Source organism: Colossoma macropomum, unplaced genomic scaffold (genome assembly GCF_904425465.1).
Source record: "Colossoma macropomum unplaced genomic scaffold, Colossoma_macropomum, whole genome shotgun sequence".
Lineage (NCBI taxonomy): Eukaryota > Metazoa > Chordata > Actinopteri > Characiformes > Serrasalmidae > Colossoma > Colossoma macropomum.
Genome location: NW_023494790.1, coordinates 15,052,998 through 15,074,183, shown reverse-complemented (window position 1 = coordinate 15,074,183; position 21,186 = coordinate 15,052,998). Strand labels below are relative to the sequence as shown.

Below are 21,186 nucleotides of genomic sequence, written 5' to 3'. Positions count from 1 at the left end.
TTTTTGAAAAAGGTTCTATATAGCAACAGAAAGGATTCTTCTGTTGTAACAGGTTTGACACTGTAACAATAGAAGAACCCTTTTGGGTGCTGTTTAGAACCCTTTTCAGAAAGGTTCTATATAAACCATCTACAGCACATTCTCCCTCAGTCTGAAGAACCCTTTCACAATGCAAAGAACTCTTTAATCATGCAAATGGTTCTTTGAGTGTTCATGGTTCTATACAGTTCTTTGCTAAAGAACCCTTGAAGAGCCATCATTTTTAAGAGTGTAGCTGTTGAGTTTTCAAATTATGTAAAGAAGGAAAAAGTTACAAAAATTAAGATACAAAGGTCAGAGTGTACTAATTCAATAACATGCATTGAAATAATTTCACTACATGTATTACACTGATTTTTATATAAAAAAAAATTGATTAGTTTTTCCAAACGTATGCATAGTTTAAGCACTGCAGTAATGGACGACGTACACAAATCATGTACTTGAGCTAAAGTAGAGATACCCAAGATAAAATATTGCTCCAGTAAAAACAGAAGTCCTCCCTTTAGACATCCATTTGAGTAAAAGTACAAAAGTATTTGCCTTCAAATGTACTTAAGTATCGAAAGTAAAAGTACTAAAAGATTAATTATGATTCTAATGTCCTATTACCATTTTTGTAAGAAGACTCTTGCTTCATAAACTCATTTTAGGTGAAAATACTCTAGTGTCACTCTTGGTCAACCAATCTTTTAATAGAATGTCATTAATTAATCTGTCACTGATGTCTATTAAAATTATCATAAACACAAAACACTGAAGGCAAACAATTTCCATTAGGTAGAACCAAGTGGCTATGAAATAACTTTTTGCAAACAAGCAAAGTTTCAGTTTAAGATTTATTTGCAACTTAGTTACAAGTTTAAGTTTAAACTTGCTTTAAACGCAGGTTTACAAACGAGTTTTCCTTTACTATATTGCATCTTTAGGTCTCTGTACATAAACATAAAACAGCCAAAACAAATTTATTATAAAATGAAATAGTGTTTGTATAAATTCAGCAAAAAAACACATGCCAGTCATAACTGCATGTGTGTACATATTTCTATATTGTGGACTATTTACACAAAGTTAGGTTAGTTCCATCATTTATGTTGGCATAAACACTCCCAAAATAGGTAGGTATGTCCAACAGTTTAAAACAAGCTTGAAACAAAGTGCATGCTGTACCCTGATTGATGTGCTTGCTTCACGCTTCTTTCATTTTGACGTTACGTTTTTATACACACATAAGCTAAAAGGAATATAAGCATAATGTAGTGAAGTAAAAAGTAAGATATTTGACTTTAAATGTAGTGGAGCAAAAGTACTTCAGTACAGATACACAAAAAAACTACTTAAGTACAGTAACGAATTACATTTACTTTGTTACTGTCCACCACTGAAGCAAAGAATGGAGCATTTCATGTCAAATTTTGCAAAAATGGTGTAATTCCAGTCTCAATAATTTACATTTACACACTACTACTTTCTGCTGTTTAGAAATGTATAAACGTGTTGTCCTGGTAGCCTTTGGTGGTGGGCTATTTACTTCCACTATGATTTTTTTTAAAAAAGGACTGTATTATTGCATTGTTGATTTTGTTGAAATTGGAAACAGTGTGATTAATATTGGATTTTTTTTTTTTACACAGTATGTTATGAGATATACTAACTGTCCAATCTTTAATTATAAACCCATTGAAAAAGGCAGATTGTTTACTTAAAACATAGCAGCATATTTGAGTACTATATTGTCTTCCACTCATGAGTTCATATTCTCATTACAGTCCTACTGTAATGATCCTGACCTGGTCCTGGAACTGAAGAACCTGATTGTTATATTTGCAGACACGTTACAGGTATTTCACACCTTGCGCTCTCACGTGATGAGGTTCACTCACAGCTTTCAGCAGTTTCTGTGTCATATGGAACATGTACACACGTTTCCTTAAATCAGCTCATTATTCCACATGATTGTTTCTTACACTTTAATCATAATTCTTGTTTCTTTGCTCAGGGTTATGGTTTCACGGTGAACAGACTTTTTGACCTGTTGTTTGAGATTAGAGATCAGTATAATGAAACCCTGCTGAAGAAGTGGGCTCTGGTGTTCAGGTAAGGCAACACTAACTATCTGCTGTACCTGTGTATTTTTATTGCTCATGCACAATACGGAAATTTGCAGAAATTTTCATTTCATCTTCTTATCTTTGGCTTTTATATAAGTAGTTAGGAATGTCTGCTTGTTTATCATGTTGAATATGTGTTTGTTTCCACTTCTTTGATGAAACAGAGAGATATTTGAGCAGGACAACTACAGCCCCATTCCTGTAGAAAATGAAGAAGAGTACAAGTCTGTGGTCAGTAGGTTCCCCTTCCATGAGGCAGAGATTGAAAAGGTTTGTACAACCAATTATACTAATTAGCTTAACTATAAGGAGTTGCCCCTTTATGACTATAATAGGCTCCCGTTCAATCTGCCCATTCAGTCAAAAAAGCATTTGAGAGGTCAGGCACTGATGTTGGACAAGAAGGCCTGGCTCATAGGGGCACTTCCCCGAACTGTTGCCACAAAGTTGGAAGCATATAATTATTCAAAATGTCTCTGTATGCTGCAGCATTAACATTATGCTTCACTAGAAGAGTTCAAGCTCAAACCCTGAAAAACAGCCCCACCCCATTATCCCTCATCCACAAAACCACAGTGTTTGTCTGTGGATGTGACTGTGAAGAATGTGGCAAACAGACACCTCAACTTAATGATTAGGAGGGGTGTCCACATACTTTTGGCCATATAGTATAGGTTTGAAATGATCAGATGTCCTTATATATTTTAGATGACCTTTATTTAACTCTTGTGTGTAAATGCTGCTCTCTTACCTGTGATTTTTAATCGAAATGAATGTAACTGACTCAAAATACCTGAACTGTTTTATCTTGTTGTATTTAATAGCAACCATTTCCAAAGAAACTCCCCATGTCCCAGTCAGTGCCTCAAATCTACATTCAGGTGAAGGAGTTCATCTATGCCAGCCTAAAGTTCTCTGAGTCACTACACCGGAGGTTAGTGGACTTTTTATCACACTGGTCTTCACTTGAGAAACTGTTCAGTGATCTCTGTCAGACTGAATTTCTGATAAACGTGCCTCCTTTGTTTTTGCATTCAGTTTCAAGTGACTGGTTAAGCCCTTAGACCCTATGAAAAATAATTGTATTAACTGGTAACAGATTACATAAAGTTATGTTTCTTTCTGTTTTTCTTAGAAAAATGTTTTCTGTTTTCATTCCTCAAACTGGTTTGGTGATTTGCCATTTTCTGAGCAGAATTTAAAAGCCAGCTTAGGTCAGCTGTCACTCATCTCATGTCAGCACTGGCCTGCAGAGCTGTTATCTAAGATAGTGCTGGAGAAAGTAAGCTGACCCTCAACCATGCACTCTTTGGGAATGCCCTCTAAGAGCCTGAGCCTGAACTGACTTTCACAGCCTTCACAGCCAGACAAGCTAGGGCTCCATGCTGCCCTCCACCTCGAGCCATCTTTACTGCCAATATTTGTTCTCTTTAAGCTCTCTGGCATTCGGCATAGTATTGTGAGGGGTCTGTGTTGTGCTTGTCACAGGGTCCTCAAATCCTTTCCCCAGAGAGCTGAACCTTTCACCCTGTGAGACTGACAGAGTAGCATATTTGAATTACACTATAGTTACACTGCTGCATACCACCAGCTACACTGCAGCATACTGTCATGACAGCTTTCCCTACACTATATTAAAACACATTTGTGTGTCATAAAAACAGGCCTGCATCAACGGAACCAAAATTTGGAATCTGGAGTCTGGAACATTTGTGCTTGGCCAGGATGCTCAGTTAAGAAATAATAATAATTTATAGGGCTACAAAATATATTGGAACTGATGTGGTCAGTGGTGGTCCAGCAAAACAAGGCATGCTCAGTCTTGTTAATATAAGCCACGTTGCAATATATAGCGATAGTGATTTTTCCATATAATGAAACTCAATGTAATAATAAATGTAGTGATTTTGTTCAAGGTATGCCTTTTTTATTTGCTTTAAACGTTATTCTGAAGTACAGTATTGTTTTGACCATTACCAAACAGTATATTTTGCAGCCCTAATGTCAGGTCAAGTGGCTTTATTGTCATTCCACAATATAAGCAGTATACATTGCCACGAAATGTTGTTCATCAGGCCCCATGGTGCAACACACAACAGCAGCACATTAAACAGGACTAGGTAGAGTGCACATACATGACAGTGTGAAACAAGCACAGAATATACAATAAATACACCAGACAGTAAATATACAGGACAATAAAAACACAAGACAATAAATGACCAGAAAAATAAATATACGTAACAAAATACACATGACGGTAGACTCCAGCACTGCTGTGTCTAATCTACTTGTACCAACACACATGAACATGCCACCACCATGGAAATGTCACTGCAGTGCTGAGAATGATCCACCACCCACATTATACCTTCCCTGTGATGGTCCTGTGGGGGTCCTGACAATTGAAGAATAGTATAAAAGGGGGCTAACAAAGTATGCAGAGAAACAGATGGACTACAGTCTGCAATTGTAGAACTACACAGTGCACCTGTATGGTAAAATGGACAAGGAGGTGTATTTCATGAAGTGGCCGATTGGTGTACATGAATTGTGGTCCCATGGCAGCATTCAGAGATTAAGATTAAAAGCAGCATCTACAGCATGGAGCCAGGGAAAGTGTTCCCACGAACACCAGGCATCCCCTGTGGCACCGGTGATGGGAATGTTGTTAATATTCTCTGGGTTTCACTCCGGAGCCACAGTGCTATAGTCCTATGTTATAATCCCTCACTGAGCCCCATGTTGCTGCTTGTTATGTCAGTAGGGTCAGGCTGCTCCCCTGGCAGGAGAAACAGTGGTTGGGAACAGCATATGGTGTATGGGTGTGGATGCTGTTGACAACATTGTCGGCTGCTGGAGTGAGTTAGAGTTGATCCTATCGCTGTGTCTTTTCCTACTGGCTCTGCAGTAATCAATGCAAATTACTGCCGATTTCACACGCGTCTCTAATTGTTTGTTTGTCATGTTAAGAGAGTGGTAATGAGTGGCCTCTGGACGTTTCTATTGAGTGTTTGCTTACCTGATCCCTCCCTCCTAATCAGCACCTCTCGCACACACACATACCGTATCTGCAGAATCAACAGACACTTGCAATGTCCTGTTAATACTCTCACCTAGCTGCTGCTGAGCTGACCTGCTGTCAGAGTTCAGGCTCAAAGGTTATTGTTAACGCCCTAAACATGATCTTTAAGGGTGCACATGCTTATAGTTCGGTTCCCTTGATCTGCACAGAAGCAGAAAATGATACATTGTTGCATTTTAGTTCTGATTTGCATAGCATGCAGGGCTTTCCCCAAGTATTGCCACAAAGTTGGAAGCATAATTGTCTAAAATGTCTTTGTATGCTGTAGCAGTAACAAATTCCCTTCACTGAAACTAAGGGGCCCAAACCCTGAAAAACAGCCTAAGACCATTATCCCTCCTCCACCAAACTCTACTGTTGGCACTGTGCATTCCAGTAGGTAGCACTCTCCTGACATCTGCCAAATCCAGATTTGTCCATCAGACTGCTAAAGCTCCAGACGCACAGTTCTTTTGCTGATTATGCTTCCACAGGCAGTTTGGAATTCTTTAATGAGTGATGCAAAAAGAGAATAGGCACTGTGCGCTTCTGGACTCATTAGCCCCGCTCTGTGAGTTTGTGTGGTCTGCTTCTTCGTGGTTGACCTGTTGTTGCTCATAGACGCATCATTATCACAATAACAGCACGAACAGCAGTTGACTAGATCTACAAAAATAATTATTAAAAATAGCATATATATATATATATATATATATATATATATATATATATTCTGGTTGCTCTGTGAATGAGCGAAAGTAATAAATGGTAAATATTTATTAATTAGTAAATAAGTAAATTAACTATTGGTACCACAAACACAGATAATGCTATGCAACGTTACACCCCCTCAGGGTTGGGATAGCTACTGAAAAGTTAGTAGCTACCTACTTTGTAGCTACTTTCCCAAATTTTGTAGCTACAATTTAGCTGCTTTTCCAGAAAAAGTAGTGGCTAATTTTTTTAGCTATTTTTTGAAGAGTAGTGCACTACTTTTTAGCTATTTTCAAAGCGCAGTTGTCAGAATGTTTGTGTATCTCCATCTGACACATCAAACAAGCCCAACTGATAGTGTGAACAAGACACTGCATTTTATCATGTTGCAACATACAGTTGAAAAGCTGCAAATATACAAAAAGATCACCAAAAAGTGAGTTTAAGTGTAGCCAGCAATTAAACTTACACAACCAAATGTGTGATATCCAACACAAATTTAGACTAAGTGAAGGCAAAGTCAATCATTCCAGGTTTTTCCTAACAAAAATCAACAAAAATAACCATATACAAACCAAACAGTTTTGTGCAAAGCATTGTCAACTGGTAAAACAAAACTGCTCCAATTTAAACATTTCAGCAAGATATGTACAGACATGACATTCAGAGACCTTTGTTAAACTTCAGCAACACTTCAGCCTCAAAATTATCATCAGTGACCCTGGCTGGGTTTGGGTGAGAATCAGGCCTGCGCAGCTGAATAATTATTCCACTGCTGCAGAGCTGTTGCGGCTCCACAGCAGAACTAGATTTTTAGGTAAAATAACATAATCCTCCTTTGCTGTAAAATAAAGCTCTGCTGATCTTTGTAACACACAGTTCCAACACAATTTTCAATAAATAGTCTTAAACGCTCAAGTTAGTGTATAACTGCTAATTCACCAACCTTTAACGCTGAAGTTTCCTGACTGACATGTGAGAAAAGCGTCTACAGCTGACCTAAAGGTTAAACCAGGGCAAAGTAAGTCTGCGTTTTTGTTTATATTATATTTTTAGCCTGTACTAGTACATTAGCACATACTGAGACATATTTACAGCCATGATGGTAAAACGGACATAAAATGTTGTGGCTCCCCAGGTGGTTTAATTTTTGTTGAAAGGACATAATGGCTCTTCTTAACATTTGGGTTGCCGACCCCTGAGCTAAGCCTACTAGTAAGAGGTGATCAGCACGTGGGGCCAGCATGTGACCGTTTGCTCGAACTGTCCACGGCTCAATCAGGATTGCACAATCGCCACTAGACCAGTTAACGACCGTGTTGTGTGGTTTAAATTTTGTGCAGATTGCCTGAAGACTGTAGTGAAATTGTAGCAAAAATTATTGCTATAGCTGCACAAAAATGTGTAGGCACTACAGCTATTAGCTACATTTCATAAAACTCTAGCGGCTACAGCTATAAGCTACAAAAATTTGTAGTTAGCTACAAAAAGTAGCTCGCTACTCAACTACTCCCTTATCCCTGCCCCCCAAAGAATTTCCACCCATGTTTATTGTGGCTTCTGGCATCACAAAACTCTGAATAGGAACAGTTTAATATAATTTCATCCAACCTCCTTTACTCTCATTAGTTAGATAAGTCACAAACAGAAACTTTGAAAATGCTATGATGTGGAACTTGCTGTGCATGGTCAAAGTAACCTGGCTGCTTGTTTGTTTGTTTGTTTGTTTTTTGCTTCAGCTCTACTGAGATTGACGACATGCTTCGTAAATCCGCCAATTTGCTGCTGACCAGGACGCTGAGCGGCTGTTTACAGAACCTCATCAAAAAGCCCCATATAGGGCTAACTGAGGTTGGCACCACATCCCTGCCACCGTTATGTGCATGAAATAACAATTTGAGAGCTTCTGAGTCTTGACATTGTAGAATTATGTGAATTTTGTTTTTGCAGTTGGTTCAGATCATCATAAACACCACCCACTTAGAGCAAGCATGTAAATACCTGGAAGACTTCATCACAAACATCACCAACGTCTCTCCGGAAACCATTCACACCACAAGACTCTACGGGCTCTCCACTTTTAAGGTAAGATAATTGGCGAACTGCTTTATAATGATGTTTTTGTTTTCTTCCTGCGGGCATAAATTGATGTGCGATGACATCTGGAATGACGTAGTCACACACAGGTTATTGCTCTGGGAGCTGTCATAAGCTTTACAGAACAGTTGCTGCTTGAGGGCTTATGAACTCCAACAAGGCCTCCATGCCAAATGTCTTGATCAGAAGCCAATGTTTTTTTTTGTTGTTGTTTTTTTTCTGTAACCATAAAATGGTAACTAAGCAGACAGCACTTCATTCTTTAGCCTTGCTGCAAGCAAGATGCAACAATCTGTAAGCTAGTATAAACATGTTCTGGTTGTTCTGGCAGTAGCTCAGTTCAAGTTGCACTGGAACTGCAAGGCTAATGTAGCTATCAGGTACTACTTTTACCCTACTATCAAAAAATTGTCAGAAGTATGCTACATAGGAAAGGTGAGCCAGCAAATGGAAAGCCATGGGTTCATATATCAGGACTGATTGGGTATTCCTGGTTGTGCCCTTGGGCAAGGGACCTAACCCCACTTGTCCCAGAAACCACAAAAGAAGGCCTATTTGACATTTCCCAGTAACCTGACATGGATTAAGTTTAGTGCATAATGATTCAGGTGTGCAGTTTGCACAATGCTAATTGCTGGTATAAAAGCTTCCATTACTTGTTAGCTACATTAGCCTCAGTGTAGGAATGTAAATGATTAACTGATTAACTGTTAAGCAATAAATAAATAATTGCTTGATGTCAGTTAAAAAAAAAACTTTTAATTTCTTTTTATTGCAATATTCAGTTCATTACTATTTCCTTCTGAATAGCCGAATTTACCATTCAAGTTGAAGAACGTTTTTAAATTGTACGCATGAGGGCTTTTGGTTCTATGGATTGGTCTATTAAAAAGTAAAATGTTTGCGGTTACTTTTTAAGAGGATGATAGCTTCAGTGAAATGCTGTATCAAAAGAAAACATCCACAAGTGATAACATCCAAGAGCAAGTGTGATGCACGGCAGTGTGAGGAAATCATAGAGAAGGAATCTGAAGGACAACAACGGCTTTTAAGAGCTGCTCTGGTACATTGAGCCAAAGCAAGCTCTGGTCATGGCATTGATGTTTGGCCAATAATAAGTGGTAATTATAATATTATAACTTTAAAATGTAGAACTAAAAACGTACTTAAATCATTTGGCTTTCGAAAACAGCTGATGTAAGTGTTTTGTGTCGTCTTGTGTTTCCTTCTCTTTCTTTCAGTAGCCCTTATACATTGGTCATTTTGTCAACGTTTTCGGCCATGTAATCATGAACATATTATAGTTGACAGGCCCATGGTTTAAACATAACCAGGTTCTTATGAAGGCCATGTTTAATATGCCTTTGGGCTGTTTACTCCATATAGACATGCTTGTGCCTGGCCTCACCTATCAGTACTATGTTCCACAATCCATACAAGAAGCACTTTTTATTATCTTAGTGTACTGATACAGAATACACTTGATGTGTGTGCTCATTATTGTTCAAACATAGCTCAGCCAGTCAGCCTTCATATCTGGAAATTTAAAGTTTTTTTATAGTCTATATTTTGAAGAGTCGCATGTATGATTTTAGGGTTGTCAGTTAATGATCAAACTTCTGACACCAAATGTGTCTTGACTGCAATAAATGGGTAAACTGTGTTACTAAATGGGTAAATTGTGTTAATTATTTTGCCAAGCTATTGCTTTAACCTATAAAAGCATCCCACCAGCTGTCCATTAAGACTTTGGTGATGGCTCATTTAAATCAATTAAATCGATCAACAGAGGAGTTCTGGCACATGCATGTCTACATTAATCACAGTAATAGATCAGCGTGTAGAATTGAGGCTGTGTACTGCCATGTTTTCTATCACTGTATAAAAGATGCGCAAACTTTCCTTTATAGTTGGAAGCACTGTGATTTTTTTTTTTCTATGCAAGCTTATTCAGAGCACAGTCCAGATTGGTAAGAGTTTATTATTGTTTTGTTTGAGTGCGACTGATGTGTGGCACCGTTGAGCCAAAACATTACGACCACTGTGCTATTGGTCCTCCGCGTGCCACAAAAACAGCTCTGACCTGCTGAGGCGTGGACTCAACAAGATCTGTGAAGGTGCCCTTTGGTTAACAGCAAAGATCCTTTAAGTCCTGTAAACTGTGAGATGAAACCGCCTCAGATCAAACTTGTTGTTCCAGCACAGAACAGTTTTCCATTTTGCCTCAGTGCATTTTAAATGAGCTTTGTCCCAGAGAAGACGGCGGTGTTTCTGGATCGTGTTGACATATGACCTCTTCTTTGCATGATGCAGCTTTAACTTGCAGTTGTGGAGTGCATGGTGAACTGTGTTCACACACACAAATATGTCTGGAAGTGCTCCTGAGCCCATGCAGTAATTTCCAGTACAGAATCATGCCTGTTTTCAGCGCAGTGCAACCTGAGGGCCAGAAGATCACGAGCATCCAATATTGACCATCGGCCTTGTCCCTTGCATACAGGGATTTCTCCAGATTTTCTGAATCTTCTGATGACATTATGTACTGTAGATGGTGGGATATCCGAAGTCTTCAAAATTTTACGTTGAGGAACATTTTTCTGAAATTGGTCCACAATTTTTATGCGCAGTTCTTAGCAGATTGGTGAACCTCTGCCCATCTGTTCTTCTGTGAGACTCTGCCTCTCTAAAATGCGTTTTTTTTACCCAGTCATGTGAGTTAGTTGCAAATTGCTCCTCTAGCTGTTTTTTATTAGTACCACTTACTTTTCCAGCCTTTTGTTGCGCCTGTCCCAGCTCTTTTGAGAGGTATTGCTGCCATCAAGTTCTGAATGAGTTAATGTTTTTCATGAAATGGTAAAATGATCTGATATGTGTTCTTAAGAAAAAGTGTTAAGGTGAACAGTTTTGTGTGTCTGCAGGATGCAAGACATGCAGCTGAAGGTGAAATCTACACCAAGCTCAACCAGAAAATTGACGAGTTCATCCAGCTAGCTGACTACGAGTGGGGCATGGCCGAGTCAGACGGCCGGGCCAGCGGCTACCTAATGGATCTCATCAATTTCCTGCGAAGCACCTTCCAGGTTTTCACACACCTTCCGGTGAGGTTTACTCTGCTGAACGCTTAGTGCACACATTGTCCTGGTGCTGTGGTCATTTACGTGGTCCATTATGTGTTTCTCTTGGGGTGTAAAATGCACTTGCTGAGCACATCCTCTTATGTATGTAGTGGTGTGGTCAAATATGTGTTGTTGCATGGGTGGCGTTGAAGGATTCTGTAATTTTTTGTTGCTGTGTAGTTGTCATTTGCAGCAGAAGTGCCATTAGCAATTCCAGTGACAGGTGTTTCATTACTCAAAAGGGTACAGGAAATTAGAAGGCTGTTTATTTGGCCCAGTGAGAGGCAGTAGAAGTCAAAACATAGACATATGATTAATGTTGGACTGTGGATATCACCAGAGGTTTGCCCTTTTGGTCATTTGGATAGCTCCTACAAAAAAGGAGCCGTCTCACTTCACAATGCTTTATCAACAGAATCTCACATATTTCTTGCAACTTCTTTAGCTTAAATTATAACTATTATATTAGAAACAAACAGGGATTTAAAAGGGCATTCTGGCCTAAAACTAGCATTTAATGTGTTATTTCTCATGTAATGCTCTATAGCGCAGCATTGCCATTGCATCCCTGTACCTCATCGGTTTGACAAAATTTACAATTTTGTTACAATTTTGTACCCATCAGTGTTCTCTCACTACAATACCCAGCATGCATTATGTACGTACATAAAAAATGAATGCACCGATGTACCACTCATAGAGGCTAAAAACTAGACGAGATATTTGGCTTCAACTACTAGCAGAAAAAAACAAACAAAAAACATTTAAGAAAGCTCAAATATCTACCCCAAGGTCCCACCCTCAAGATGCATCATCAGAAGGGTGTTTCCCTAGTCTTTAAACTGGAAAATCTCATTCTAGAGATACTTCAGCACTGCTGTAGGAGGAGAGTAGGCATGTTTACAACAAATGTGGCAAATTAGCAATGGTTGCAATTTGGCCAGAGTGCCCCTTTAAAATAGGGATTTTAAAGATTTCCAAATACTTTACTGAAGAAAAGTAGGAAGGCTTTAAAAAGACTAAAAAACACTAAGTGCACGTAAGTGGGTATGTCCTTTAGGCTGTGTTTCTTACTGTGTCTTTCTTTATTATTTTTGTGTTGTAAAGACAGAGTGCTTGCCTGCTTTATTCCTCAGGCCCCCACCCCTCCTCACCTGTGCTCATAAAGCTGTTACTTTACCTCCAGTTTGATTTTCACTGCTGTTCAGTTGGTCAGTTCAGTTGAGTTTTTCAGGAATGTCCTCTTTCTTTCTTTCTTTCTTTCTTCTTTCTTTCTTTCTTCCTTTTCCTGTATCTCTCTCTCTCTCTCTCTTTCTCTCTCTCTCTCTCTCTCTCTCTCTCTCTCTCTTTTCTCCAAGTGACTGTAGCCTTACATTTCCTTCTGCCAGGCATGCTTGTTTATCAGATCTTTCTTTATCTGTCCATTTATCGTTGCCATCCTTTCTTTCCCTGTCTGTGTTTTTATTTTGTTGGGGGTTCTGCTCAGAATAACAACAATGATCATGCAGCGATGTCGGTAAGTAAACCCTCCTTACACCCCCAGAGGGGACAAAAAATGAATACAAATAAACCGCATGCTCATGTCCGCTGTGTGGACCCACCTCCAGGCTTGCTTTGCTTTCTTTCTCCACGTCATGCCAAAAGTGAACTAGATCCGTTACCCACCTGATCTGTTTCCCCTGACTGCCTTAGTGGGGATGTCAGCATCTGCTGATTGTAGGACAGATTCTCACTTGAGATTCACTTGCAGATCTTTTTCTGAGCCCTTTGTAGCCCTTGTGTGTTAACTCTTTAAAGTCAGAATGCAATCCGATCATTGACAGCATTTAGGAAACACGTGGTCCAAAAAGTCCTGCAGTATAGGTGCACTCAAGTAGAACATACCTTAAAGGACTGCCGCATACACTCAGTAATTTTGACAGTGTAAAAATATCCATTTTATTTACTAATCAAAATGACCAGCGAACCTACCTGTGTCCTCTGAGTTTTTACATGTAATGCTGATGGTGAAATAGTGGTAAATCCAAAAAATAAGCCTCATAACTCCCTCTCCACCCGCAATGGATTATTTTGTTTCATTGCAAGACTATCATAAATGTCTCAGGCATCAGGCAAGGTCATTATGACCATTTTCTGTACTAACTTTGAGTGATGGAGCTTTTAGAGGCATTAAATACTTTGGACGTCTGGTTCCCATCATTATCACTGTGAACAATTCTAACTAGAATGGAGCGTTTCACACCAAACTACTCTGAATGACTTTGTTTACATCTTAACCACTTAATTACGCAGACATTTTGAAAAATTACTGGAAGTACAGAGAAATTACTGGAAGTCCTTTAAAGAGGTAGCATACTCTGAAACAATATTTTCAATAAAAAAAAGAAATGTATGTTTGTGTAAATGGAACTGTAGTGTTTTATGTTATTATTTTAGCAGTCATTTTTGAAAAGGTGCATTTGGACTGACTTACAGCCCAAATACTAATTATGCAGCGTATCTATGAAATGAATTCAGTTTTCAAGTCACTTTTGCACACTGCCAGCAGGTTACTTAATGCTCTCTCTAAGGCTATGATATGATACACAATACTGTGTAAACAGGCATTTTTTTGTGTCATGTCACAGTCAAAAGTTTGAACACTCCAGTCAAATTACGTTTTGTAATTGGAGTGAATAAATCCTCTACACATCCTCTACAGCAGGGGTGTCCCATCTTACACGCAGAGGGCCGGTGTGGCTGTAGGTTTTCACTCCAAACAAGCTGAAGCACAACTGATTCTGCGGATAAGATTGGACACCCCTTCTCTACAGGGAACAAATTTAAATATGTAATTTTTTTGCACATTTTAGTGCCCAATTTCCTTTTATTTGCTGAGTTTAACATAATGAGAAAAAAATCAAACATGTAATACAAAATGTGTTGTGACTTTTGCACAGGCCACATTTTATGTTTTATATTTGTCCCCAGTATGTTGGATTCAGCACAGTAAAACAGTAATTGTACATTGAATTGTGCAGAAGTGTGTTCTACTTTCACTTAGAAAATCAACAAAACATCATTTGCCCAGGTGCCCAAACCTTTGCACATAACTGTAGATAGAGTAACTTGCATCTTGCTTCTTACTTCCATTCCTGCAGACAGTATTGCCTACATTAGGGATGGGAGAAGAAAATCTGCACAGAATAGTACTTCGATATTTTGGGTTTAAATACGGTGTCCTGATTATAAACACTTATTTAATAAGTAACATTTTTAACGTGTGAGAAGCCCATTGTTAAAACACATTACCAAAATGTATTGCCCACCATGCTCCCCCTGCACGCAGGAGCACCAGTGTACCAGTACATCAGTAAGAGTCACTGGGTAAGACTCCTAAAATGACATTAAAAAACATTTGTTAAATATATAAGAGTAAAGTCTGTTTTTCATTTTTTTGAACATCTGCTACATAAGTATACTTTAGGACTCGGTCAATGTTGATTTGTTGCAATACAAGGAGCGAAGAGAAATGAACAAATTGTAAACTTTAAACTTTTTGTAAACTAATTAGATAAAACAAAGTTTTCTTTTGGCTGAATAATTTGCGGTGAAAAGTAATCAATCTTAATAAATTACATAGTAGTAAGCAAATACCACTTGAAATTCTTCCTCCGACATAGGTCTTGTCATAATCGCTATACCGGTATGCCACAAACAGAGCAGATAACGTGACGTACAAACAGTGCAAACCATGCTAACGTTATCCTCTTTAGCTGCGTGGTAGTGAGGGATGTTTCAGTCATATTTCAAATGAAAATGAAAATGCAGCAGTCTCTCAGTCACCTCCTGCTGTCTAGTCAGTTTCATCTGAAGTAGTCCATTTTGTTTTGGAGGCAGTAGATATAGAGGAATGGCCTGTCTTTTGGGGTTAGCCTCAGCCTGACGTGGGACCAGAGCATTTGCCATGCTTCTTCTCGTACCTCATGAAAAGCAGCCTGACTCAATCAGCTGCATCAGACAAGGTGATCAGGGCCTCTTATTCGAAATTCTCCTTCCACCTTAAATGGTGAAGCAGTTACATTCAGGCATCTGAACAGGTGCCAGAATGTATGCTGCTCCCATTTAAGGTGGAATGGAACTTCTAACAAAAAGCTGGCAAAAAAGAAGCCAGCTTGAGCTTTGTAGACATAAAGACGTGAAACAACATTTAGCACTGTTTGCTGTGCCCATTAGAAAGCAATACTGATGGGTTTAGATATTGTACATATCTATGTATTGTTCAGTTTTGTTTTTGCTATTTTGAGCAATAAAAATATTTTGGGTTTGCTTTGGTTATGATATATACCAAAAGTGCCAGAAATGTGAATACCATGATATACATTTTTGACCATACAACCCAATACTAAACTCATATAACAATACCTGGCATATCACATATCATTAAATATCGTCATATCATATATCAATTGTAACAATTCCCACCCCTAGGGTTAATATACGCTGCAGCAAAAAACTACCAGTATCTCAGTGGTTTTTGGTGTGGTGCTAATTAAAGCACTGCTCTATAAGAGGACTATAACATTATATCTTAGCCTTTTTTTTGGTGGATATGAAGGCATTATGCAGTGTAAAGGGGCAGGATTGTGTATTTTGGATGTATTTTGGGAATATCCAACTATATCCTTGGGAAGGAGACTTTGATATTGTCACTGTTGGGATGAAACCTTGCATCTCCAAAATGGTAACTTTAAAGGAAAAGGAAAAAACTTTTTATTCTAAATAGTTTTAGACCATTTCTATTGGGTCCGCTTCACATAAAAACTTCACACGATTTAAAGTCCAGCTGGCATTTTCAAACAACAAAAATGGAGAAAGAAAGTTTTGTCCTAAAAGCGACAATATACATAGCTTTTTGATACCGTATAAAACAAGCAGCCTTGTTAAACAACAAATGTTTTTTGCTGGTGGTTGCTAGGGGTGCATGGATCATGAATTTTTATGGCCAATTACAATTTATTCACAATGGCTGATTTTTAAAGCAACAGGCAACAAAGACAATAACATTGTTTATTCATTATATTTCTGTGGACTAAATGAACGTGCAGATATGAAATGCACAGGTCGGGATGGCCTAACACATGAGCGGATGCGAATGAAGAACGTTCAAAACATTCAAATGTAGCGTGCATGTGCTTGGTTCAAATGCATTATTTATGTCATAAAATTGGCAGATGAGTGTTAGGAGCAAATATTGACTGATCTTGCACCTCTAGAAGAAACGTCAGTAAAAACTGCCACATGGTTAGGTCTCTTGGGCTTTTTTTTATTAAATAGTACAATAGATGATCGTTGTAAAGCTTCACTGTGTGTCAGTTGTGTTTTGCTGATGTGAAAAATGTGACTTAACCCAAGCATATCACTCGTGGTGAAGTGTTTCTAATCACTAATAGCATAGGGTTGTTCTGCCTGTTTGCTGGAAAAGCTTTTTTGTTGTGGGGTTTTTTTTTTGGTTGTTTTAAGGAATTTAAATATTCTAAGACAATAAATAAGCATTATTTTTTGCAAGTCATCAGCATGTATATTGGTGTAGCAGCTAGTGCATGGATGTTTGCGTGTGTGAGTATGCTTAATATGGTTGGTTTATCTTGCCTTCTGTACATCCCTGCTCATTTTGAGCCATGTCGACTTGCATGATTGGTCATTAACAGTCTTTGTGTGTCCGAACAGTACAACCAAAAGTTCTCTTGGATATAGAAGTAAACTTGAATTGTATTGCGTTTGATAGACCTTTATTTCGGGACGTTTAGAGACTTGTGGGTAGCAGTTTGGTTACAGAGAGAACAGTTCTGCTTAGTAAAATATCTATGTAGAGAAAATCATATATAAAGCCATCTATCTGGGCAGTAAGCATTTATTTGTTGAAAAAATATTACCATTAGAAGAAATGCAAATAAACAATACTTTGTCAGCATGTTAGCTTAACCATTTCCAAAACTCAGTTAAAAGAAGTCTGGTATGTACAGTTACCATTTAATACCAAGTTTATCGTATCAGTCCTTTTTTAAATTATATCAAGTGTGCTCCTGTTGGAATTGAACAAATCCATTCAATGACTGAAGTGCAGCAAGAACTCAGGATCCAAACCTGTGTTCTTCTAAGATATCAATAACTGTTAATAACAGAGCAATGTGTTTCACTGTAATTGTGTTTGTTTGCAATTATTCTTGTCATATAGTGCTTTATGGGCAAAAACACACTTACTGCTGAGATCACTAGTGTTATAAATGTATAAATAGAGACCACCCTTCATCAAGATTAGATATAAGATAATATCCACTTGTGTAAAGAAGGGAAAAGTCAAAGGAAAATAAGTTGGGGTTATATAACTGGAGCTCAAAACATTTTTCAAAGATACAGAGAAAATGGGACTCCTAACAACCATGCAAAACCTGGTAGACCACCAAAACTGTCATCATGTTAAACAGTACTTAAATCTTTAATCATTGAGAGAATCATTTAGAAGAAAATCCAGCTCTACTCTTGCTTCAGATCTGATGATTCTATGGGTCTGAAAGGATGTGTAGCTGTCAAGAAGCCATTACTGAGAAAAGACAAAAAAGAAGAATGTTTGCAGCAGCAGAACACTGAAACCTGCCATCTGAGATGAGGAGTAAGATTTTATGGACTGATGAGTCTAAATTTGTAATTGGGATTGTTTGGATCGTGAGAAACAAAAAGGTATGTATAGGAAGCTTGGAAATCCTTGCAGATTTGTTTGAGAAACTGAAAGTAGGTGTCCAGAAAAGAAAAGAAGCTGTAATAAAGGCACATAATAAGTGGACACACTAAATACTGAAAAAAATACTTTTAGTTGTTGAGTTGAGTTGTTTTCTGTTAAAAACATGGTTTCTGCTTTTTTTCCTTACACTGAAAAATTATTAACTTAATGGCTGTTCTAGCTGGAAGTTAAATGAAAGGTGGTCTCTGAATTTTGCACAGTACAGTATAAATATATATCTTTGCTGATGCTGATTCACATACTGACTGCATTTCATACACTGAAGTACAATAGTTGAATTCAGTTTACAAAGTAGTAAGTGTGCAGAGCCAGATCTGTGACTGAAAAATGTTTTTGTCAAAAAGTACACAAATAGCTGATGTCTCTTCTGCTGTGCCCTGTTGTGTGTGTGCTGTACAGGGGAAGGTGGCTCAAACAGCCTGCATGTCGGCCTGCAAGCACCTGGCCACCTCTCTGATGCAGATGTTGCTGGACACGGAGCTCAAGCAGATCAGTATGGGGGCCATCCAGCAGTTCAACTTGGATGTCATCCAATGTGAATGTGAGTAATGTGGGATATTATACAGTGTCAGTATCAATAAAGATGGGTAAAGTAAGTCATCAGCAATGCCGACTGGCAAATACTAAATGCTCTCGGAGGGAGAAATTGATATCTGCCAGCTTCACAAGATCCAAAAAGTGCATTACAAAATGCCCATCCAAACATGCGCAACTTGACAGCTAAATAGCTTAATAAGCAGCATTTATTTCTTTATAATGTAAGATACTGCTGTTCAGAATGTTTAACAGACTATGGGGGCTGTGTAGTGGAGATATTAGAAAGGTATTAAAAAGATTTTAAAAGGTAAAATTAAAATTGTAAAGCAACACCAATTAAGAATCACTCAAAGGACCATTTACTTGCATTCTTTGTTGCTCAAATATGAAAATAGTAAAAATTCATCGTTACGTGACCATTTTCCAACATCTTTTTTTCTCTTACATATAAAGAGTCTTTTTTTTGTCTTCTGATTGGCTTGTCTGAATTCTGTCTGGTTGAAGCACTCCTTATAACGTCAATGCGAATGGGCGGAGCTAAACTGCAAGGCTGAATGGGCAGATATGTCAATGTGTTGGTTTTCATGACTTCACAAAAATAATGAATTTAAAATGAGCAGTTTAGTAGCCATTTATAGGCCAAATGTGAATAGGTTTTTGCATAATATGGGTCCTTTAAACTTAAGATCTAAATCTCAATTTACAATGATGGACAGCTCACTGAAGGTAAAGGAAAAAAATAACTTTAAGATGTTCTATGCAAGTGACCACAGCTTTCTAATGAGACTTTGTTTTTTCTGTGTCCTAACACGCAGTGGAACATGATGAAATCTCTTAAATCTACTGTAAACAAGAGCAATTATTTCCAGACACAGATTAAAACTATTCTTGAACTAAATTGCAGTCATGGTGGGGATTCTCCATTGCAACACTTTTTTAGTCTAAGACTAGATTTAATCTACATCTGGAAAACCATCTGTAAATGTCTTAAAACTTCACCTGAGTGTAAAGAGGCTGTTCTGTGTGGATGTGTGTAACCAGATGCACGGTTGGTACAGTGTTTAACTAGATGCTATCCTGTTGCTGTAGCAGACACTCCAAAGAGCTGTGGTTTTCTTGCCTGAAAAGAAAAGACACACTTCCTTTAAGAACCTGTTTGTTCACCGCGACGCCTATGCCGCATTTCAAATGCCACTGTGCCTGTTAGTGGATTTAACCGAGGAGCTGTAATTACTGCCATCAGAATACTTGTCTAAAATAAACAGACACACATCTAAGGCATGTAGCACATTTCTAATGATCTCTTTTCCCTTTGTAGCTGTAACCCTTTGAGCTCAGCATTAAGTTTAATGACTGTGAACTAGCCCGACCTTTTTCACACATCATATTTGGGACCAACCCCGCACTGACATGACCTCAATCGTCGGCGTGCACGGAGACAGCTGTGCTTAAGGTGTCTGAATAAGATACTTCCTCTTCATGGCACATTCCATTTCCACGTCGTATCTGTCGCAACAAAACCTCGTATCTCAAGAATAATAATTTTACGGAAGGAAAACCTGTTCTTAATTTTTATTTTCTATCTAGTATTTTAGAGTATCTATATGTTCCAATTCGTCCCAAAGATGTTCAGTGGGATTGAAGTCAGGGCTCTGTGCAGGACACTGAAGTTCCTCCACACCAAACTTGTTAAACCATGGACCTGGCTTTGTGCACAGGGGAACAGGAAAGGGTTTTTGTGGCTCAAACTGTTGCCACAAAGTTAGAAGGATGTAATTGTCTGAGAACTTGTCTTAGTATGCTGTCGCATAAACATTTCCCTTCACTGTAACTAAGGGCCCCAAACCCTGAAAAACAGCCCCAGACCGTTATCCCTCCTCCACCAAACTTTATTGCTGGCAATATGCATTCCACTAGGTAGCTTCTACTGGCATCTGCCAAACCCAGATTCGTCCATTACACTGACAGTTAGAAGTACATGATTCATTACTCCAGCGTCCCATTTCCACTGCTCCCGAGTCCAATTGCATCATGCTTTACACCTCTCCAGCTGACGCTTGCTGTTGCGCATAGTAGTCTTATGTGCAGCTGCTTGGCCATGGAATCCCATTTCGAGAAGGTCCCATGGCACAGTTCTTGTACTGATGTTGTTTCTGGAGGCAGTTTGGAAATCTATAATGAGAGATGCAACAGAGGATAGGAAATTTCTTATGTGCTATATGCTTCAGCACTCAGCGGACATGCTCCGTAAATTTGCATGGTCTGCTGCTTTGTGGCTGAGCTGTGGTTGCTCCTAGACCCTTCCATTTCGCAATAATAGCCCTTACAGTTGACTGGGGCAGATCTAGCAGGGCAGAATTTTCACAAACTGACTAGTGACAAAGGTGACATCCTGTGACAATGTTATGTTTACAGTCACTGAGCTCTTTAGCATGACCCACTGCCTGCATTTGTGGTGATTGTATATGTTAGATTTTATATACCTGTTAGCAATGGGTGTGGCTGAAACACATGAATTCAACAATTAGGAGGTTTGTCTAATACTTCTGGCCATATAGTGCATTTGTCATCACTGTCGCATCAAAAACTACTATTGTTCAATTCTTTAATTACTTAAATCTAGTTACATTAACGTGCATTATAGTTAACATCTTTCTTTTCCTGTATAAAGATTATGTGAAAATACTAATTGTCTCTATTGTTTGATTGAGCTGTGAGTGAAGCAGA

The 21,186-nt window shown here is 38.5% G+C and overlaps 1 protein-coding gene across 6 annotated transcripts in view; it reads left to right on the top strand.

The window, feature by feature from the left end:
• exoc6 (exocyst complex component 6) overlaps positions 1 to 21,186 on the top strand; it is a 78,830-nt gene that overhangs the window by 38,792 nt on the left and 18,852 nt on the right. For 3 of the 6 annotated variants that reach the window (XM_036572275.1, XM_036572276.1, XM_036572272.1), the window contains exons 12-20: positions 1,809 to 1,880; positions 2,039 to 2,136; positions 2,315 to 2,420; positions 2,975 to 3,084; positions 7,668 to 7,779; positions 7,879 to 8,013; positions 10,944 to 11,123; positions 12,628 to 12,657; positions 18,322 to 18,463. In XM_036572275.1, the coding sequence (XP_036428168.1) occupies positions 1,809 to 1,880; positions 2,039 to 2,136; positions 2,315 to 2,420; positions 2,975 to 3,084; positions 7,668 to 7,779; positions 7,879 to 8,013; positions 10,944 to 11,123; positions 12,628 to 12,657; positions 18,322 to 18,463 (985 nt within the window). Of the gene's footprint in view, positions 1 to 1,808; positions 1,881 to 2,038; positions 2,137 to 2,314; positions 2,421 to 2,974; positions 3,085 to 7,667; positions 7,780 to 7,878; positions 8,014 to 10,943; positions 11,124 to 12,627; positions 12,658 to 18,321; positions 18,472 to 21,186 lie in introns of those variants that run through there. The other 3 variants (XM_036572274.1, XM_036572273.1, XM_036572277.1) reach the window with 2 other exon arrangements.